This window comes from Crotalus tigris, unplaced genomic scaffold, assembly GCF_016545835.1.
Source record: "Crotalus tigris isolate CLP2741 ecotype Arizona unplaced genomic scaffold, ASM1654583v1 scf7180000018239.1010054, whole genome shotgun sequence".
Lineage (NCBI taxonomy): Eukaryota > Metazoa > Chordata > Lepidosauria > Squamata > Viperidae > Crotalus > Crotalus tigris.
Window position 1 is genome coordinate 653458 of NW_024096901.1, and position 19688 is coordinate 673145.

The 19688-nt window shown below is 39.3% G+C and overlaps 1 protein-coding gene and 1 long non-coding RNA gene across 4 annotated transcripts in view; one reads left to right on the forward strand and one right to left on the reverse strand.

Annotated features, from left to right (window-relative positions):
- The window catches only part of MYOT (myotilin), a 55716-nt gene extending 38784 nt beyond the window's left edge, over positions 1-16932 (reverse strand). The window contains exons 1-3 of one of the 3 annotated variants that reach the window (XM_039349253.1): positions 16748-16932; positions 3024-3083; positions 1846-1987 (exon numbers count right to left, since the gene is read on the reverse strand). In XM_039349253.1, coding sequence (XP_039205187.1) covers positions 1846-1987; positions 3024-3083 — 202 coding nt within the window. In that variant the 5' untranslated portion in view covers positions 16748-16932. Of the gene's footprint in view, positions 1-1845; positions 1988-3023; positions 3084-6013; positions 6087-15425; positions 15445-16747 lie in introns of those variants that run through there. The other 2 variants (XM_039349255.1, XM_039349254.1) reach the window with 2 other exon arrangements.
- LOC120310632 overlaps positions 7020-19688 on the forward strand; it is a 32064-nt gene continuing 19395 nt past the window's right edge. Inside the window, exons 1-2 of the long non-coding RNA XR_005557415.1 lie at positions 7020-7557; positions 9579-9659. This is a non-coding gene — a long non-coding RNA (uncharacterized LOC120310632). The remainder of the gene's footprint in view (positions 7558-9578; positions 9660-19688) is intronic.

A 19688-nucleotide genomic window follows, 5' to 3' on the forward strand; every position in this document is an offset into this window, starting at 1 on the left:
TTTGCGTTCCTTGCTAATCACCTTATTGGTTTTTAATCTGTTCTACTTGTTACCTAATACAACACATTTGTTTTTATTTTAATGCCTGATCTGGGGTCAATCCTTTGTTTTGTCCAGATCCCCTTCCTGTTACCTCTGTATCTGCTTTACATATCTTACAGAAAACAGGTGAGTCCAAAAGGCATGTGTATTGGAGAACAGCTAGAATTCTTAATTGTGGGACAAATTCAGTATTTGGTTCCTATTCCATTTATCTCATCTCAGATTTACATTTTCAACAAAATATTGCAGGGTTTTTGTGTTTTTTTTTATTTTTATACCAGGATAATTTTTTCTTAATACTTTTATACTGGAATATCCAGGTACACCATACTTAAATCAATTAACTTTTTAGAAAGATGGTTATAATTTTATTGTTATTTTTCTTTATGTCCTAAACCTGTCTGATGATGCAGAATTATCTGATTTTCTTGAAAGTCCTATCCAATACCAACAGTTTGTTAATGTTCTCCAGAGCATAATCAAATGTTGGTCAAATTCACATGTAATATTCATCCATAGTTCAGCTAGTTTATTTTTGCTTTGCTGTGAGGTTGGTAATTTTTTTCAAGAAAGCAGCCATTTACAAATCAGTGATGCACACAGCATAGAACGCCAAAAACAAACTGCATTATAGATTAGCTTTATGTGAATGGAGAATGGAGAATGCCTGGCTGCTGTCAGACCACATTTCCTACATATCAGCATTAATTCTCTCTCCCCACACTCACCCCCCCCACACCCACCCACCCACTAGCTTTTAATATTTCTTTGCCTTCCATTTACTGACTGCTGCTTGCATTAAGTTCAAGGCAAGGCTGAACATGGCTCAGTTATATGTTTCTTTTATTAGATGTTACAGATGGAGACACATGGGAAAGATGTGGATCCGCAGCAACACTGTTGTGATTAGACAGCAGTTGTGCATATATTTACAAAAGAATTCATCCCACTCCAAATTAGCTAATTTAATTTGAGTAAAAATATACATTGTAGAAACTGGCAGCAACTCATCATAGAAACTTGAATATGCACAAATGCTCTATGTCATTCTTCTCCTGGGAGAAGAATGCCACATTTTGAGTAGCTCTTTGTACACACTGCTCCAATCACAGTCACATTTCACGTTCCTGAGAAAGGTAACACACCAATGTCTGCTCTTCAGAAAGAGTTTTGTCATGGGGTAATGGATGAATTAACCCTTCCCAACAGAAATAAAATATTGGTCAAGGAAGTTCGTCTGTACTTAATATACTTTTTAGTTGCCATGTCCAAATCTAGAAGGTCTTCAACTTGCCACAGTCAACTCACCACAGCCACCTCACCACAGCCAACTCCCCACTGGTCAATTCGCCGTGGCCAACTCGCCACTGGACAGCTCGCTGTGGGACAAGAGTTACACTAATATTGAAGAAATAGTGGAACAGAATCATTAAAGAAAGGATGCCAAAGGAAGGCAAAATGAAATACAAATGACAAAAACTAAAATATTTTTTTCACTATTTTAAATAAATAAATTGAATTGTTGAATTGTCCTGCAGCAAGTTGGCCATGGTGAGTTGTCCCACAGTGAGTTGGCTGTGATGAGTTAGCTATGGCGGCTTGGTCATGGTGAGTCGGCTGCAGTGAGTTGTCCCATTCCAATACCCCCCCCTATCTACTGTACTGGGATCAAACAAGGAAAACCAAGTTCTTGCAATTCAAACAAGTATATCTTCTATTTCCTCCCCCTGAAATACAGTTGATGGTTTGTAGAACAGAAGTTGTCTCACAGATGGAGGGCATTTAAAGAACAAAAATGCCTACTTTTTCTTAATATGCGGAAGTCTGCAGAATCTATGATTTGGTTGCATTCTCTGTACCAGCGAACCTGAAGAGGTGTGGAAGCTCTTATTCGACACTCAAACACCACCAGCTGGCCTTTAGTAGCTGTAATATTTTGTGGGCTCTGAAAGATGACCAGAAACATAAAATTAAATTTATAAAGTTAAAGGTGCTATGTACGGAACAAACTTAATTTTTAACACAAGCTTAATTTTTCCTTTGAGAGAGAAATTGATACTGATGCACTGAATACCATCTCTCTTGTTCCCAAATGAGTAATTATAACAGTTTCCCACAAACTTTGCCTCTGGATTTCTTGGATATCCTAGACTTATAGTAAGATTTATACTTCACATTTCCTCTAAGAAAAGGAAATGTGCTGAAGGTGGTGTACATAGCATTTTGCCCTCCATTACTCCCCTAAGGGTGGAGTGGATTGAGCGAGGATGACAGTCCCAAAGTTCCTCAGTGAGCTCCCATGGTTGAGGGTAAACATGAATCTGAGTGTCCCCACCCTAAGCCTAGTTCTTCAATTACTTCACCACACTGTTTCATACTCCCACAATCCCTAGCAAGCAATGGCTTTGGAATTATGCAAATACCTGAAAGGATTTTCCTCTCCAATGATTAAGGTAGGAGGCTAAAAACTGGGAGGCTGTGAGTTCTAGTCCCACATTGGACACAAAGCCAGCTGGATAGTCTTTGGGCCAGACACATTCTGTCAGCCCTAGGAAACACATAATGGCAAACCACTTCTGAAAAACCTTGCCAAGAAAAATGCAAGGACTTTTCCAGGCAGTTGCCAGGAGTCAATACTGACTTGAATGGAAATATTTTTAGCACTCAACCATGCCTTTTACTTCTTTATGGGAAATCAAAGATAAACATGCTTGATTATTAGATTTATTATATTTGGGCTGCAAAAACCTAGAGAATCATTTTAGATAATGTGCAAAAGTTGAGTTTTCCGTATATATTTTCTGCTAACAAGTGATTGTGTGGATGCTTGCAGTCCACATATTGTAGGCCTACTACGGATGGGAGTTTCTATAGCCTGTTTTCAAGAAGTGACAGATGGACAGGAAAATTAGGACATTTTCATCTAAGTAGCATTGGTGTAGATTTTGAATTTAAGTTACCATTGAGATTATATCTCTTACCTTTATGAACACAGGAGCTGCTTCATAGGCAGATCTAATCATTTGGGAAGGATTCTGCATCTATAAAAGAAATGAAATATGCTGCAATCACAAAACATAATGTACAAACTTGGATGGCTACGTTTCTCCACTTGCAGATAAATGTAAAAAGCTGGTTTTGTAACGGATGTATTAGATTATGATGAAGCCTTTTTGTGAATCTTTATTTAAGTGCTCTGTGAGAACTATTACCTTTAGCTAGTTTACAAAATTGTTTAAAAGAAGAAAATATATATGACAACAACTGTCATATATTTATGGCTATTCACATGACATTTGTGCCCTAGATATACAGTATCAGTACAATCAGCCTAAGTAGTCTTGGATACCAAATTGAAAGATATGCAAAGCTTAGACCAGTAGTTTGGTATTTGCTCAGTATATTTGTAGAAATTTTGGATGTAAACAAAACAAAATAGGAAGGTAGTACAACTGTCAGTAACCTCCTCCCCAAATTCTACTGATAATTTGACTTCTAACTTCAAAAGTTAACTTGCTTCAGATAAATGAAAACTATTCCTTTTTCACTAGCAGAGTAATATTTGTTTCAGATTAAAATACATTTCAAATAAAAAAGGATACAGCTTTCCCTTGAAATGACTTTACAACAATAATAGGCAAGTTGCAGAAGATTGATTTCAAAACTTAATAACTAGAATATAGTTATAATAAATAGCTTTATCTTCTATTCAAACTCTTGCCCAGAGATTGTTTAACCAATCCAAAAATGCCCAGAGATTGTTTAACCAATCCAAAAATTGAACTAATACAGATATTTTGATATCTGTAAGTCACCTCAATTCCTAAGATGTCAATTGGACATAACAAAGTCCAATTAAATTACATGCTGTAAAACCTAGAAGGAGAGATTATATATGGGCTAATTTTTAAGTCAACAGTATTTTCTGTGAGCTATAAGATCTATTATACTTTGAATTTTTGTGGTCCAGGCCTAGATGCTATTTAACTATATTTAGCTCCCACAAACTGCAATATGCTGATTCTGTAGCACACTGCAGGGCAGTGGTAGTCAAGTCTAGCAAAACTGCTATACCACCCAGCATAATATACACAGGTTCAAATCATGTACCTGCTTGTATGAAGACAGAGAAAACTTGTTCAAACACCTTTTCAAGTTAACAAATGAGGTCTGTCACTGATGACTATTAAGTAACCAAGAGAAATCACTATAGTACTGAAAGCAGATACTTAGTTGGATGTGGAAAAAATGTTTTGATATTTTGAAATTGTTCTAAGCATTTTTTGGTTTGGTTAGTTTTGGCTTAACAAGGTATGTAACCACAACCGATTAAGTTTTACTTAGTAAACCATAGTTAAATAAGTCATGATTTAGTACAATAAACAACTTTCATGTTAAACTCCTATCAGTCAGTAGACTTGATGATTTGAGATAGGATGTAACAATTTAACTTAATACTGCTTCTCTAGCCAAGTTGTTGTTAAGTCAAATTGCTTGAAAGTGACTCAATTTATATAGGCATTGTGAGATAACAACAACTACAATAATAGTGGAGATAGTGTGGCAAAAGAAAGCAAAAATAATACCAATAGTAATAGGTGCCTTGGGTACAATCCCAAAACAACTGGAGCACTTACTTGAACAGCATTGGGTTTGATAAATTCACCATCAGTCAATTTCAAAAAGGCAGCTTACTCAGAACAGCTTACATCTTGCAACGATACCTCTAACACCATAAAACTCCAACATCTGCCCACTCCAGGTCCTTGGGAAGGACTCAGTCGTGGATAAAAATGACAAATTCAGTCTAAACATCTGGCTGACTGTGCAACGAACCATAGTCATTCTACTTCTATTTGTAGGTCTATGTATTTTGTTATTTTCTCAGTTCTTTCTATTTTGTCTGTTTTATCAACACCCCAAGCTTAACAATTATTGATAAGAAAAACAAAAAAAGTTTGGAGAGTGGGCATTGCAGTATCTGGAGGCAGCAGAATTAAAGACAAAGAACTAAAGAAAATAACAAAATATAAAGACCTGCAAATAGAAGTAGAACAACTGTGGCAAAAGGAAGCAAAGATAGTATGAATAAAAATAGGCACCTTGGGTGCTTTCCCAAAACATCTGGAGCACCACTTGAACACCATCTGCATTGACAAAATCGCCACCATCAATTGCAAAAGGTAGCGTTACTTGGAACAACTTACATCCTGTGACATCTTTAATACCATTAAACAACATCTGTCTGTCCCAGTTCCCAGATCAAAATGCCAAATACAGTCTAAAGATCTGGCTGATTGTGTGCGACCAACCATAATAATAGTAATATATATTAGAATTTGGACAGGTTTGAATTATTATTAAATAAATAAATATTTGTAGTGATGATTTGTAGCAAATTAATCTTGCAGTATCTTATAATACAAAACAACCTCTATTAGAATCTCCAAGCCACCAAATGGTATTATTTAAATGGCTCAGATTTGGGGGCACTTTATTAAGTACAGTGGAGACATTATTACTACCTAATCAGATTAAGACAAAAATCTTTGTTGTACAGCAAATACTTTAATGCATTCAACTGCTTTTTTTTAGTTAATTGTAGTTAATTCTGAATAAAAAAAGCTAAGTAACCCTATGCTCATTAATACTGACACTTTAAATCATTATTAATACTGATACAACTTTGCTATCTTTTAAAATCGTCAGTGGTCTAAGTTGTCTAAACATTAGAGTGTAAATTACCCATGGCTAATACTGTAGAAATACCAGTGTTTCAAATAATATATGTATTGTGTATGTTTCACAACAATCCACATAGGAACATTCTACCACTTGAATCATGGTGAGAACTGGGTAACTCATAATTTTGCAAACACAACTTTCCAGTGGCACACACAGAATGACTGCACTGTTTACTTTTCAACAAATGTACAGAACTCTTCGCTATCAAGGAAACATTCTATCATACCTTCCTGAAATGTCCTTCTTCTCAATGAATGCATGTAGAAACTATTGTTCGGAAGATATTTGCTTTTCCTCTGAGCATAACTTTATAAAAAGAAATCTATGCAGTCTCTCTCAACACTCTCCCCAATCATTTGAAAGGCATTTAAATCCATGGATGTTTTGAATTTTCCATGTCTATACTAAGTCACTGCTTTGATCCAACTGTCCTTTCTTAAATGTCTTTGGAAGAAGATGACAAATGGCTAAGCTCCAGCGAAGGCACATGATGCTTCTAATCTCCCACTGATTGATGTCCAAGCTAAACAAATTCTGGTTCCAGTGAGGGAAGGGTTAAACAGGAAGAAGTCTGCAAAGACAAATTGACGTTCTAACACTTTGCTCTGTATTTGAGGGATATTGTCTGAGATGGACATAAAACGAAGCAATACACAGTCATTTTATTGGCCAATAATGTACAATGAAACAGTCTTTGCACTATACTATGCTAATAATTGTGTACTTCAATAGGATAGCTGTCTCTAAAAAAATATCTCTTTAATTATCCCAGCTTCAGGCATTGTTTTCAACATCCCATACTATTTTTTATCCATTATGACATTATAAAATTTAACATCTCAACATCCACTGACTTCAGGGAATGTCTGTGAAGCTTTCTTATCAGATTATGGAAGTGGTCTGCCATTACTTTACTTCCCAGTCTTTATAAGTCCCAACCAGGCCTGACCCTGCTTAGCTTCTGAGCCCAAGGTCAGCTATTTGTTGTACTATTTTCCATTCTCAATGGATAGGGTAGCATAGCGCTAAGGCCAGAGTTGGCAGAACTTTCCCCTGAGAGATGGTTATTATTCTCAGATCACCTACTATTTTTGCCTAACTGGCAATCCATTGACAAATGGGATGAATGCTTTAGTTTGAAGCAGGAGCCTTACCATAGCAGGAATACAGCCTTACAAATAAATATGAACACAATCGATGCCCTCAGAACTTAGTAAGTTGAAGTACTTGGTTCCAAATGAATTTGGTATCCTACAAGCAGATTTGCACATGTCTAAATTTCTGGAGCATGCTTTCAGGAACAGTAAATGAGCACATATGGGAGACTTTTTCTGTGGAATCAGGGCGGAGAGTTTATAGTACAGAGGTGCAAGGGTGTTGGTCTTCCTTTGAATAGTGGCACCTCATTTAGTGGAGCATTAAAGAGAAAAGGAATCTTCTCCTGCACCATTCTCTGTTTACATTTTGTTGGCAAAATGTTCAGTAGCTTTTTGAACTCCAATATCATGAGGAATCAGTCTTTTAGCCCTCTCCAGCCTTGCATTACCCACATTGACTGATGGTTTCTCTCCAGGTCTTCTAAAAATGTATAGCATTGTGCAGGTCACAGGTAAACTGACAATTTGTATCTTCCTTAGATGAGGCTCATGGGGACTTGAGCCAGATTGGGACTGCTGCACCTGAGTTGTGAGGAAACCTTAATTCCTTCCCAGGTAAAATTTTTATAAAGGAAAAGACCCTTCTGCATTTGCTCTGCACAGATCTTGGCTGGTAAGTCTTTCTTCTGATTTTTTTTTGAATTTCCCTCTTTTGAACATGAGGATGATTGAAGCTATATGCCAGAAAGTAAAATAACTCTCTTGGATGAACCTCACTTGTCTTTACAAAGTGTTACAAATTAAAGGGAGCCCTTGATGTATGACCACAACTGGGATTAGATTTTCCATTGCTAAACAAGGTGGCTATTAAGTGAGTCATGCCCAATTTCATGACTTTTTTTTGTGATGGTTGTTAAGTGAATCACTGCACTTGTTAAATGAATCATATAGTCTTTAAGCAAATTCGGTTTTCCTCCACTGACTTTACTTATCAGAAGCCTGAGGATGAAGGTTCATTCTCTGAGCTTGTGGGTTGGTTTCTGAACATTTCATTACCAAGCTAGATAGCATCTTCAGCAGAGTTTAGGGGGTGTCAGTGTTGATGTACTTCTGTTTATAAGGGCTTCAGGTGTGGGTGTGTCAAGTGAGGGTCTTGTGATGGGTCTGGGGTAAGTCATCAGTGAGGGACGTGATGGGGAGGTTACATCCGGTCAGGGTCATTGGGGGGGTGAACTTCTGGTGGTGGGCAGAGGGAGGGCTTGCGTGGGTTGGTTGAGGATCAGTTCTGCCTCTGTGCACTTGATTTGGATTCTGAGGGGTTCGTAGGCTGGTTGTAGGTCAAACATTCAGAATCCAAATCAACCGCGCAGCCAACCAAGGACAGTCCTGACCCTCAACCAACCCATGCAAGCCTCCCCTCTCCCCCCAGCAGTTCACCTCCCAATGACCCTGACCAGATGTAACCTCCATATCACAAGACACATCACAAGCCCCTCAATGATGACTCACCCTTGACCCATCACAAGACCTTCACTTGACACACCCACAACTGAAGCCCTTATAAACAGAAGTACACAGACACTCACATCCCCTAAACTCCCCTGAAGAGGTTATCTAGCCTGGTAACAAAACGTCCAGAAACCAACCCACAAGCTCGGAGAACGAACCTTCATCCTCATCCTATACCTGTGCTATAGATACTGTATTCACCACTATTGCATATCAAAAGCCTGTTAAGAAGGTTGCAGATGGTAATCGCATGACCCTGAGATGCTATAACCATTGTAAATCCATGCCGGTTGCATCTGAATTGTCATCACAATGATCACGAGGATACTGTGATGATTATAAGTGCAAGGAGTAGTCATAAGTTACTTTTTTTCACTGCAAGTTGTAACTCTGAATGGTCGCTAAACAAATGGTTGTAAGTCAAGGACTACTTGTATCCCATAGCACATTCCAAAAAAGAAGAATAAAAGCCAAATAAAATACATATTGCATGTATTTTAAATAACAGTTGCAAAGACCTCAACTCTAGAGAGAGATTTTAGAGCAGAGTCCATTTTACTGCCCAAAGTTGTTCTTTGTTCCTAGCGCAGCTTCTCTTCTACTGTAATAGGAACAGTATAAATTAATGCCATGGCCAAATGGCTCTGCGTTGTTAGTATACTAAAGTAGCAGGATTTAGTTTTCAAGCTCTCAAAGCTGCCCATCCATAGCTTAAGATGTCCTCTGAGCATATGGAGAGGGCACTTTAGTCTCCACTGGATAATCACAGCTTGGTCCACACGTTTGTGGTGAAGGAATAAGACTTCCATTGCTACATTACAGGGTATGCCTTGCTGGCAGACTTCAGTTTCTAATTTTAGATATTAAATATACTGTCAACAAGTAAAGCAATAGAAGCTTGCGCTTAGCTGATTATAACTGCTCTGGAGTATGCTCACATTATTCAAGGGAAGCATTGCCCATCTAATGGAACAAAATATACATTATAGAAACACTGAGAAACAAAACTGGCCTGCCTTTCCACGTCCACGAATGCCAGGAGTTTCTATTTTGCTTTGGCAGTAGCCTTGGTATTGTCCTGGTCATGTCCTTGAAAAAAATACCATCCTCTATACCTAAGGGAGTCTTTTTAGCAAGCTCAGTGTATCCCACGTAAATCGCAACCTTTACTTGGTGTAATTTTAGACATCAGGGAAGATGACGGAATTAGACTCTGCCAGATGAAGAGAGAGGACCTTTGCAACCCAACACCGGGAATATTATAAGGTACATACCGATCATGCTGTTGATAGAAACAATAATGACGACTACCTGAATAGCTGAGATGTTTCCACAATTATGTTATCTCCAAGATGGGGACAAAAGTAATACAGAGAGGGTTAAGAAAATATGATGGAGGCTCCATGGGGGACTTTGTCAGACATCTGAAAAGTACACAGTCTTTTAAAACTATTAAGTGACCAACATTTTTCCTGGCAGTGTGGGGTGTGAAAAGGAATTTCTATAATTTCTTGATAAAGAAGACAGCAGCTTTCAGTAGTAATCAACAGATAGCATTGCATAATCATTATTTAATTTCAAAATATTCCACTGGATATGATCGATTTGGGAAAATGCATTGCAATATGTATCAATTCTGATGCCTTTCACAAAGAAGGTCATCTCTTTACTGAATATTTCTATGAATAGACTTTAGTTTTATTAAATTAAATATATGGGAGCAATATATGGGCAGGGAGGTGATTAGGATAACAAATAATGTATACAGGTAGTTCAACTACAGTTGAGCCCAAAATTTCTGTTGCTAAGCAAGACAGTTGAGTTTTGTCTCATTTTATGACCTTTCTTGTCCCAGTTATTAAGTGATTCACTGCAGTTAAGCTAGTAACATGGTTGTTAAGTGAATCTGGCTTCCCCATTGACTTTGCTTATCAGAAATTTGCAAAAGAGGGTCAAATGACCCTGGGACACTGCAACCATTGTGAATACATGCCAGTTGTCAAGAGTCCAACTTTTGATCATCTGATCGTGGGGATGCTGCAACAAAAGTGTGGAAAATGGTCATACAATATTTTTTTCAGTGCCATTCTAACTTCAAACAGTTACTAAACAAAAGGTTGTAAGTCAAGAACTACCTTTATTGGATTATCAGGAAAACCGTGATGAAACCATAGCTAAACTAAACTAACATAGCTAAACTGGAAAGTAACGAAGGAGAGAAGCAACCTAGAACTAAGGAGAAACTTCCTGGCAGTTAGAACAATTAACCAGTGGAACAACCTGCCTCCAGAAGCGCTGAATGCTCCAACACTGGAAGTTTTTAAGAAGAGATTGGACAGCCATTTGTTTGAAATGGTATAGGGTTTCCTGCCTGAGCAGGGGGTTGGACTACATGATCTCCAAGGTACCTTCCAACTTTATTATTATTATCGATCATCGCACAGTCAGCCAGATGTTCAGACTGGATTTGGCATTTTGTCTACCTATCGAGTCCTTACCAGGACCTGGGATAGGCAGATGTGGATGTTTGATGGTATTACAGGTATCGTCGCAGGATGGAAGCAGTTCCTAATAAGGCCGCCTTTTGCAATTGACTAGTAGCAAATTTGTCAATGCCAATTGTGTTCAAGTGGTGCTCCTTGGGTGCTTTTGGGATTGCACCCAAGGAGCCTATGACTATTGGTACTACCCTTGCTTGCTTTTGCCACAGTCTTTCTATTTCTATTTGTAGGTCTTTGTATTTTGTTATCTTCTCCAGTTCTTTCTCTTCTATTCTGCTGTCTCCAGGCACTGCCACGTCCACTATCCAGACTTTTTTGTCTTTCTTATCGACAATTGTTAAGTCTGGGGTGTTATGTTGCAGGTGCTTGTCTGTTTGAATTCTGAAGTCCCAGAGCAGTTTAATTTTATCATTTTCTATGACTTTCTCTATTTTATGATCCCACCAGTTTTTGCTTACAGGCAAATGATATTTTTTGCAGATCTTCCAATGCACCATTGTTGCTACTTTGTCATGCCGCTGCTTGTAATCAGTCTGTGCAATCTTCTTGCAACAGCTTACCAAGTGGTCCACTGTTTCTTCAGCTTCTTTGCATAGGCGGCACTTACTGTCTATTGCTGTCTTCTCAATTTTGACTTTGTATGCATTTGTCCTTAAGGCTTGGTCTTGTGCAGCCAGAATTAGTCCCTCGGTCTCTTTCTTCAATTTTCCTGCTCTTAGCCATTGCCAGGTTTTATTATTATCTGCTTTCCCAGCTATTTTTTTCATGTATTGGCCATGTAGTGCTTTGTCTTCCCATGCCTCTATTCTGTTCTTCATTTGGTCTTTCTTGTAGGCCAGTTTGGTCTCTCCAGTAGTTAGTAAGCCTTCCTGATATACTAATTTCAGTGCATCTTCATCATTGTTCTTCAGATATTCTTCCAAAGCCATTTTTTCTTCTTCAACCATCTGATGTACTTGTAGCATTCCACGCCCACCTATTTGCCTTGGTAGATAAAGTCTATCAATGTCACTGCGTGGATGAAGGGCATGATTCATTGTCATTATTTTTCTGGTCTGCCTATCCATTGCTTTTAGTTCTGCTTGAGTCCAGTCCACTATTCCAGCTGTGTACCTAATGACTGGGATTGCCCAGGTGTTGATTGCCTTTATGGTATTTCCTCCATTGAGTTTGGACTTTAAGATCTTCTTCACTCTCTTGATGTATTCACCTCTAATCTTTTTCTTGACTTCAGTGTGCTTGATGTTGTCAACTTGAAGGATACCCAAGTATTTGTAGTACTCTTCCTCATCCAGACTCTTAATGTTATTTTCGTGGGGCATCTTGATTCCTTCAGTTTTCATTATTTTTCCTTGTTTGATAGTAAGTGTGGCACATTTGTCCAAGCCAAACTCCATTACAATATCTTGGCTATATATACGGACAGTGTTGAGCAGCGATTCTATTTCAGATGATATTTTTTCCATACAGCTTCAGATCATCCATATAAAGGAGGTGGGATAGTCTGGCAGATGTTTTTGATGTTTGATAGCCATGTCCTGAGTTATTCAGTATTGTTGACAGAGGAAACAGTGCAATAACAAATAGTAATGGTGATAATGAATCTCCTTGAAATATTCCTCTCTTGATATTAACCTCTCCCAGCCTCTCACCATTGATCTGCAACTGTGTCTTCCATTGTGCCATCGATCTTTGCACAAATTTTCTGATGTTTCTACTGACTCCTATTATTTCTAGGCACTTTATTATCCAATCATGTGGCAGAGAGTCAAATGCCTTTTTGTAGTCAATCCATGCCACATTCAGGTTGGTCTTCCTTCTCTTGCAGTTTTCCAAGATCATTTTGTCTATTAGGAGTTGATCTTTTGTTCCTCTGCTATTGGGGCGGTTTCCTTTCTGCTCAGGTGGAAAGAGATTGTTTTCAACTAGATGCTGTTGTACTGCATCAGCTACCACACCAGTTAGTAATTTGAAAGTTGTTGGTAAGCAGGTAATTGGCCTGTAGTTACCTGGTGTTGCCCCTTTTGCTGGATTTTTCATTATTAGGTAGGTTTTCCCAGTTGTTAGCCACTTTTCAATTTCTCCTCCTTGTAGTATATTGTTGAACTGTTTGGCAATGAGTGGGTGTATAACAGTTAGATGTTTCAACCAAAACCCATACAGTTCATCTTCACCTGGTGCTGACCAATTTTTGATTTTCTTTGCTCTTTTTTCTACCATTTTTGTTGTTATTACTAGTTCTTTCATTTCAACTTCTGTTTTATTTGCACCCACCTCTTTTAACCAAGCCGCATCCTTGTTGTATTTCTTTGGGTTATCCCATATCTGCTTCCAGAACTGCACTGTTTCTTCCTTGTCAGGTACTGACTGATTCCTTGCAGTTTCTCCATTGATGGATTGGTAGAAACGTTTCTGATTGGATTGAAATTGGAGGTTCTGCCTATAGTTTGCAATTCGAGCTTCATATCTACTGATTTTCCTGGCTATAGCTGTTATTTGTTGCTTTATTATTTCCAGTGCTTCCTTGATCTTCCTTGTTTCTAAGTGGTATTTCTTGATTAGGTATTCTTTGGTCTTCTTGTTCTTCAGCTTCTTTTCTTTCATCTGTTCTAGCTTGCTTGCATGTGATCTTAACTTGCTGATCTTATTTTCTAGTCTAACCTTCCATTTTTCTGGTGCACTGTTTGTTTGTTTTTCTTCTTTGTTGATTTTGCATCCCAGGTATTCTGTTATAACTGCAGCTGTGTTGTACATTAGTTGGTTTGTTTCTTGCAGTGAATTGGTGCTTATACTTGATATTGCAGTATTTGCATCTTTTAATGCTTGTGCTAGCTGTTTCTTTGGAACAAGCTTCAATGCAGGTAGCCTTATTCTGTTGTTTTTGTGCTGTTCTAGATGCTCAGTTATTCTTTGTTTCAATTCTTTTATTTCTTTAGTTAGAGGGTTTTGTTCTTCCTGAGGAAGAGGTGCCTGGTTTCCAAATGAGAACAGTTGTATATCTCTGCTGGATTCCTTCACTGCCAACTCCCCCTGGTTTGCCTCTACATTCTGAATTACTTCTGGTAAGGCTTTGATTTCTTTGCCCTGGGTAAACCTTTGTAGTTCGTCCAATTCTGTTTCTGTGAATACTTATTATTATTATTATTATTATTATTATTATTATTATTATTATTTAAACCTCTAGCTAAAATGAGGTTCAGCCAGTGATGGCAGGTAGGTAGTTCTACTCCCCCCCCCCAAATATATATATAAGATAGCCTTTTCTATCTTCTTTTCTTTAACCTTCAAAAACAGAAGCTTCTTTTTTTTTTCTGGTGTAGCCGTGTTACTATCCATTCTGTCCTGTGAAGCACAGACTTTGTATACAAAAGGGCCCAGGTTCAGCTTCTGCCATATTCTGGCACTGATACTTGCTGAATACAAAACTGAAATCCGCTACAACATGGGCAATTAGCCGTTTCACTATGAACACTTAGAGCCTACATCCATTTCTGAGTTGTAAATATTTTACTTCCACAATAAATCATCCTGGGATAGGAGATATCTAATTATCTGATACCTGATCTACACCCTCCAGCATCTGCTTGGCTACTGCTTGATTCAGAATACTACCTCCATGTACTGCAGGACTCTCTAAGCCAGTGTTTCTCAACCTTGACAATTTTAAGGCATGTGGACTTCAACTCCCAGAATTCCACAGCCAGCATTGCTGACTGTGGAATTCTGGGAGTTGAAGTCCACATGCCTTAAAATTGTCAAGGTTGAGAAACACTGCTCTAAGCTCTTGCAACCTGAAAAATCACAGCTCTGTGTCCCACATCCTGGCTCAAACCTGAATAGCTCTATTGACAGGGTCCACTTCCCATTTTGCAATAATTTTCACACTTAGCTTGATCGTCTAAAGCCTATGCCAGTTATGTGGGTCAAACTTCGGCCCTTACACTCAAATTAATTTTTTGAGACAAAATGTAATTTAGATGCAAGTTACATAGGGCTTCCAGATGGTGTATCATGTTCCATGGCTTGCAGAGAAAATTAGAAAACCAGAATTGTTTCTTTCTGCAGAAGATTAATAATATGTTCCCCACAACTAACATTTGCTAAACTGGCATAAACAGCACCTGCTCAGCTTCTAAGAAGCTGCTGAGAGTGGATCTTACACACACATACACATTGCAGTAATGTTATCTTCCTCTTCAGAGAACTACAAAAAAGGCTGAACACGAAGGAAACTTTTGCATGCATTCCATCAGCTGCAACTGGGCAACCACTTTTGGTATTTTTCTGTTCCAGAAAATTTCACAGAGGTCTCCTGTTTAAAGTTTAATCCAAGATTCCTTTGTGAATGTCTTACTTATTTTGCAGCCATCCCTATATAAATATTGGATAATTGCTGAATAATTATATACAGCTTGATATGTAGTGGCACACTATTGAATTAAATCTCATCTGTTATGTGAACATATGAAAGTTTTTTTAAAAAAAAATCTCTGCGTATTACTCACTCGAAAAATAAAAAGATAAAACTTACGAAAACTCTTCTAGCCAGGTGAAAGTTGAGATGGATTAAAAGTCTCCTACTTTTGTCAAGGAGTGACAATGCTAATGTACATGCCTTAAAGCAGGGGTGTCAAACTGCTGGCCCATGGGCCGGTTTCATCATACTGGAGCCGCGCCCACCCCATTGCCGGCAATGGCAAAAAAGCTCCAATATGTTGCGCGACGTCACGTGACGTTGCGAGTTTGACATGTCTATCTTAAAGGGACACTTAATTGAAATCTACACCAGTTTCATCCAGCCATGGGTGGAATTTATAGTGATTTCCATTGCAAGTAAATATTAGATAAAATCTCCTAAAAATATAAGGCTTTGCTCCCATTTTGCTTCCTGAAAGTACAAAACAAGATAATAGAATATCTCATTTCCCCCCCCCCCCAATATGTTAAACTGCAATTCCTATCACTCCAACCAGCAGTTACTTATGGAAATTATGGATATTGTAACTCATCCTTTCAGAGGGGCAGCTAAGAATAGATCCTGTGACTGCAATCATAAAAGTGCCGATCCGGCTGTTGTGTAACTGGAATTATCCTCCCAGCCACTTTGGAGTTTTTCAACTTGGCATTGTAGGTTAACAAACCACACAGATTCAAAAGACTCATTTCCAAGGCCAAATAGTTTGAAAACTAATTTTGTATTTTGTCAAATATGCTATTCCTTGTGGGATGCTTTGTTTTTAAAAGTTACCTGTCTCATAAGAGCAGCCCATTTATATATGGCCTTTGGCCGCATCATATCTTTTGAGGATTCTTTTCAGAAATTGCGATGTGCCTCAAAATATGTTGCAAACACATCAAACATAATGAGGCGTTTTGATAGCAAGGGGATGTCGATTTCTGGGATTAATGGAATAGCAGAGGCCTTCTCTGTCTCTGCCAAACAATCTCCCTTTCAATGCTGGAAAGCTCAGGCCATGAAGCCCCATCGGTCTGGGAAGTATAGCAGAATCTATCCTTGGAAATCCGATCCGATTAATTTCTAATTTTACCTACGTGTGTAGCATTTAATATAGAAGCAGCTGATGGAGTATAAATCGACTGGCCTGTCAAGCAGTTCAAGTGCAGTGCTAAAGCAGATGTCTTTCTTTCAACACACGCAAGCTTTCGGACAGGCTGCAATGGCGCTTGAGCAGACAAATTTTAAGAGCCACACAATCATCTCCGTACAATGCAGGAAAGGCGGCCAGCACCTCGAAAACCCCAGAATGAATGCTAGAATGTAAACTGAAATCACCCATACATGATCTTCTATCTTGCTTAGCTCAACAGAAACATTCCATGCTGTTTACCTACCTGTTCGTTTTATAAGCAGCTAAAAAGAAAAACAAAATCTATTCAAAGACTTTTGCAGTGCCACTGTGAGTATCCCTGGCAAAACTCATCTGTCTCCTTGAAAAAGGTGGTTAATAAATCTCACCCTACAAGTTTTCAAATCTTCTGTGCTGAGGCTAAGCTCTTGGTAGACCCTTGAGCTTCTGGGTGTCACACTTAGGGATAAATTGAGGAAGTGACCTCAAGGTCTGCTCAGATTTCTGCTTTTTTGTCAGCTGACTCAAGATTATGAGACAAAACAGCAAGGCCTGGGCTGTTATTGCCAAACCATGACTGTGGAGCCATTTCCTATGAAATTCTATATGATGTGGTCTCTTATCAAGATGGATTACGTGGGCATATAGACTAGCAGAGACTGTTAGCCAGTTTTTTTTTTTTAAAAAAAGAAACAGGCACAGTGAAAGAAAGTGTTCAACCAATTTTGCATTTATTTGTCCATAAATGGAAGTGCAGAAATTAACAGCAATTCCATTCTAAAATTCTGTTAGAACTTAAATATGTAATTAAAATCTTATTGTGATTTTAGACATGAATTATTCTTTAAAAAAATGAACACCGAACATGCTATGAGGCTATTGTTAGGAGACCACAATTACTCTGGGTATATACTATGCCAACCCAAGATTTGTTGCAGAAATATACCTTAGTGTAATGTGTAGTCTGCATAAGATGGGGCCAGAAATATTGCACCAAAGTTTTGTTTCTGAGACCACAGCAAATTCATCTGATGAGAGGCTAAAGTGGTATATTTTAAAAAATGCATAATAACATTCATATACTCCCTTTACTCTCAACACCTGGATAGTCCTGGCAGTAGTAGTGGAGGAAACAGGAACAATCTCTAGCCACTTGGAGTGGCTATCAACAAGGGTAAGGAAGAATTGCCCCTGGAAGGGCCCAGCATAATCTAAATGTACCCTTGACCACGGTGTGTGTGTCTCCTCCCACTTATGTACAGGGGCCTGAGGCATTTCAGGCCGTGATTGTTGGCACACTTAGCACCCGTGCACCTGAGCCTCGATAGCTTTATCAAGCCCAGGCCACCAAAGATGGCTGCGCGCAAACGCTTTCATGCGTACAATGCCTGGATGTCCCTCATGCAGAGAGGACAAGACCCCAGACCTCAGTGAGGCTGGGATAACTACTCTACTCCCCCATAAAAGGCACCCATTAAAGGTAGCAGTGTGTGTCTCTTTTGCCAAAAACTTTGAAATGTCGCATCTGGACAGGTGTCAGGCCATCCTGACAACACCCATGTCAGCACGCGTGTAAGCGTGTGATCAGTGGCAGTTTCAGCAGCCATGTCCCTAGCATTGAGGGGAGATTCAGGCAACTCCTGAATGGAAAGAATATTTATGGCAGGAGCAGGGTCTGCTTCTACCTGAGTTAAAGGCAATCTGCTTAGGCCATCTGCATGGCCCATTTCTTTTCCAGGTTTGTGAACTAGAGTGTAGTCATATGCTGACAGGAAAATGGACCATCTCAGTATACGAGGAGAAATGATGTGTGGTGTCTGTTTGTTAGTAGTAAACAAACCCAACAGAGGTTTATGGTCTGTATAGACCGTGAAGTGGCAGCCGTATAAGAAATCATGAAATTTCTTTATGCCAGCCACTATGGCCAAGGCTTCTCTGTCAATCTGAGCATAATTCCACTCTGCAGATGACAGAATCCTTGAATAATAGGCCACAGGGACTTGTGTCCCATCAGCCTTCAGATGGCTAAGTACTGCTCCCACCCCATAAGGAGATGTATCGCATGCGATGCAAACAGGCAGTTGCTCATTGAAATGCGCTAAAACAGCATTAGAAGTGAGGAAGGCCTTAACCTCATTGAAGCTCTTGTCATGGACTTTAGTCCACTGCTTGTCTAAAAGCCTATGTAATGGCTCTGCCACTGCAGCTTGTGTGGGAGAAATGCATGGCAAAAGTTTAAGAGCCCCAAGAAGGCTTGCAGCTCACTCTTGGACTTGGGGCTTGGGGCCTGTTGAATAGCTTGTAGTTTAGCTTCAGCAGGGTGAATGCCTTGGGCATCAATCCTGAAACCTAAGAAGTCAGTGGAAGTGACTCCTATCTTGCATTTATCCTGCTTTAGCTTAAGGCCTGCTTTTTGAAAACGAAGCAAGACAGCCCTTAATCTTTCTGCTAAATTTTGAGATGACTCCTCAGCAATGAGGACGTCATCAAAGTAGGGACAGACCCCAGGAATACCTCAAAGTGTGCTCTCCATGACACTTTGGAATATGCCAGGGGCTACATTGATCCCAAATTGCAGTCTCTTGACCTTGAAGGCCCCCCTGTGAGTTACAATAGTCTGGGCCTCTGCAGCTGCCTCATCAACAGGTAGCTGTTGATAGGCCTGTGCCAGGTCAAGTTTCACAAAAATGTGCCCCCCCCTTGAGGGAGGCCAGGATGTGGCTTACAACAGGGACTGGATAAGCGTGCTGTTGCAACGCCTTATTCAGTGTACACTTGTAGTCTGCATATATACGTATTTCCCCATTAACCTTTAGAGGCATTACTATGGGGGTTTCCCATGGACTAGAATCCACAGGTTCTAAAATGCCCTGCTGGAGCAATTTGTCCAGCTCAGCATCTATCTTACCCTTGAGGGCAAAAGGTACCCTCCTAGGCTTAACCCTGATGGGCGTGATGGTTGGGTCTAACCGTAGAGAAATGGGAGGCCCCTTGTAGGATCCTAGTTCTGAACTAAACACATCTGCAAACTCCTTGCAAACCTCGGCAAGGCCCAGCGTTTGCAAGCTTTGCAGCCCAGTTACTTGGATTCCCAGAGCCTCGAACCAATTGAGTCCAATAAGACTTGTACGTTCACCCCCAACAACCACCACATCTAGGGAACCTTCAAAATCCTTATATTGTGCCTTAAAAGTGGCCTCCCCCTT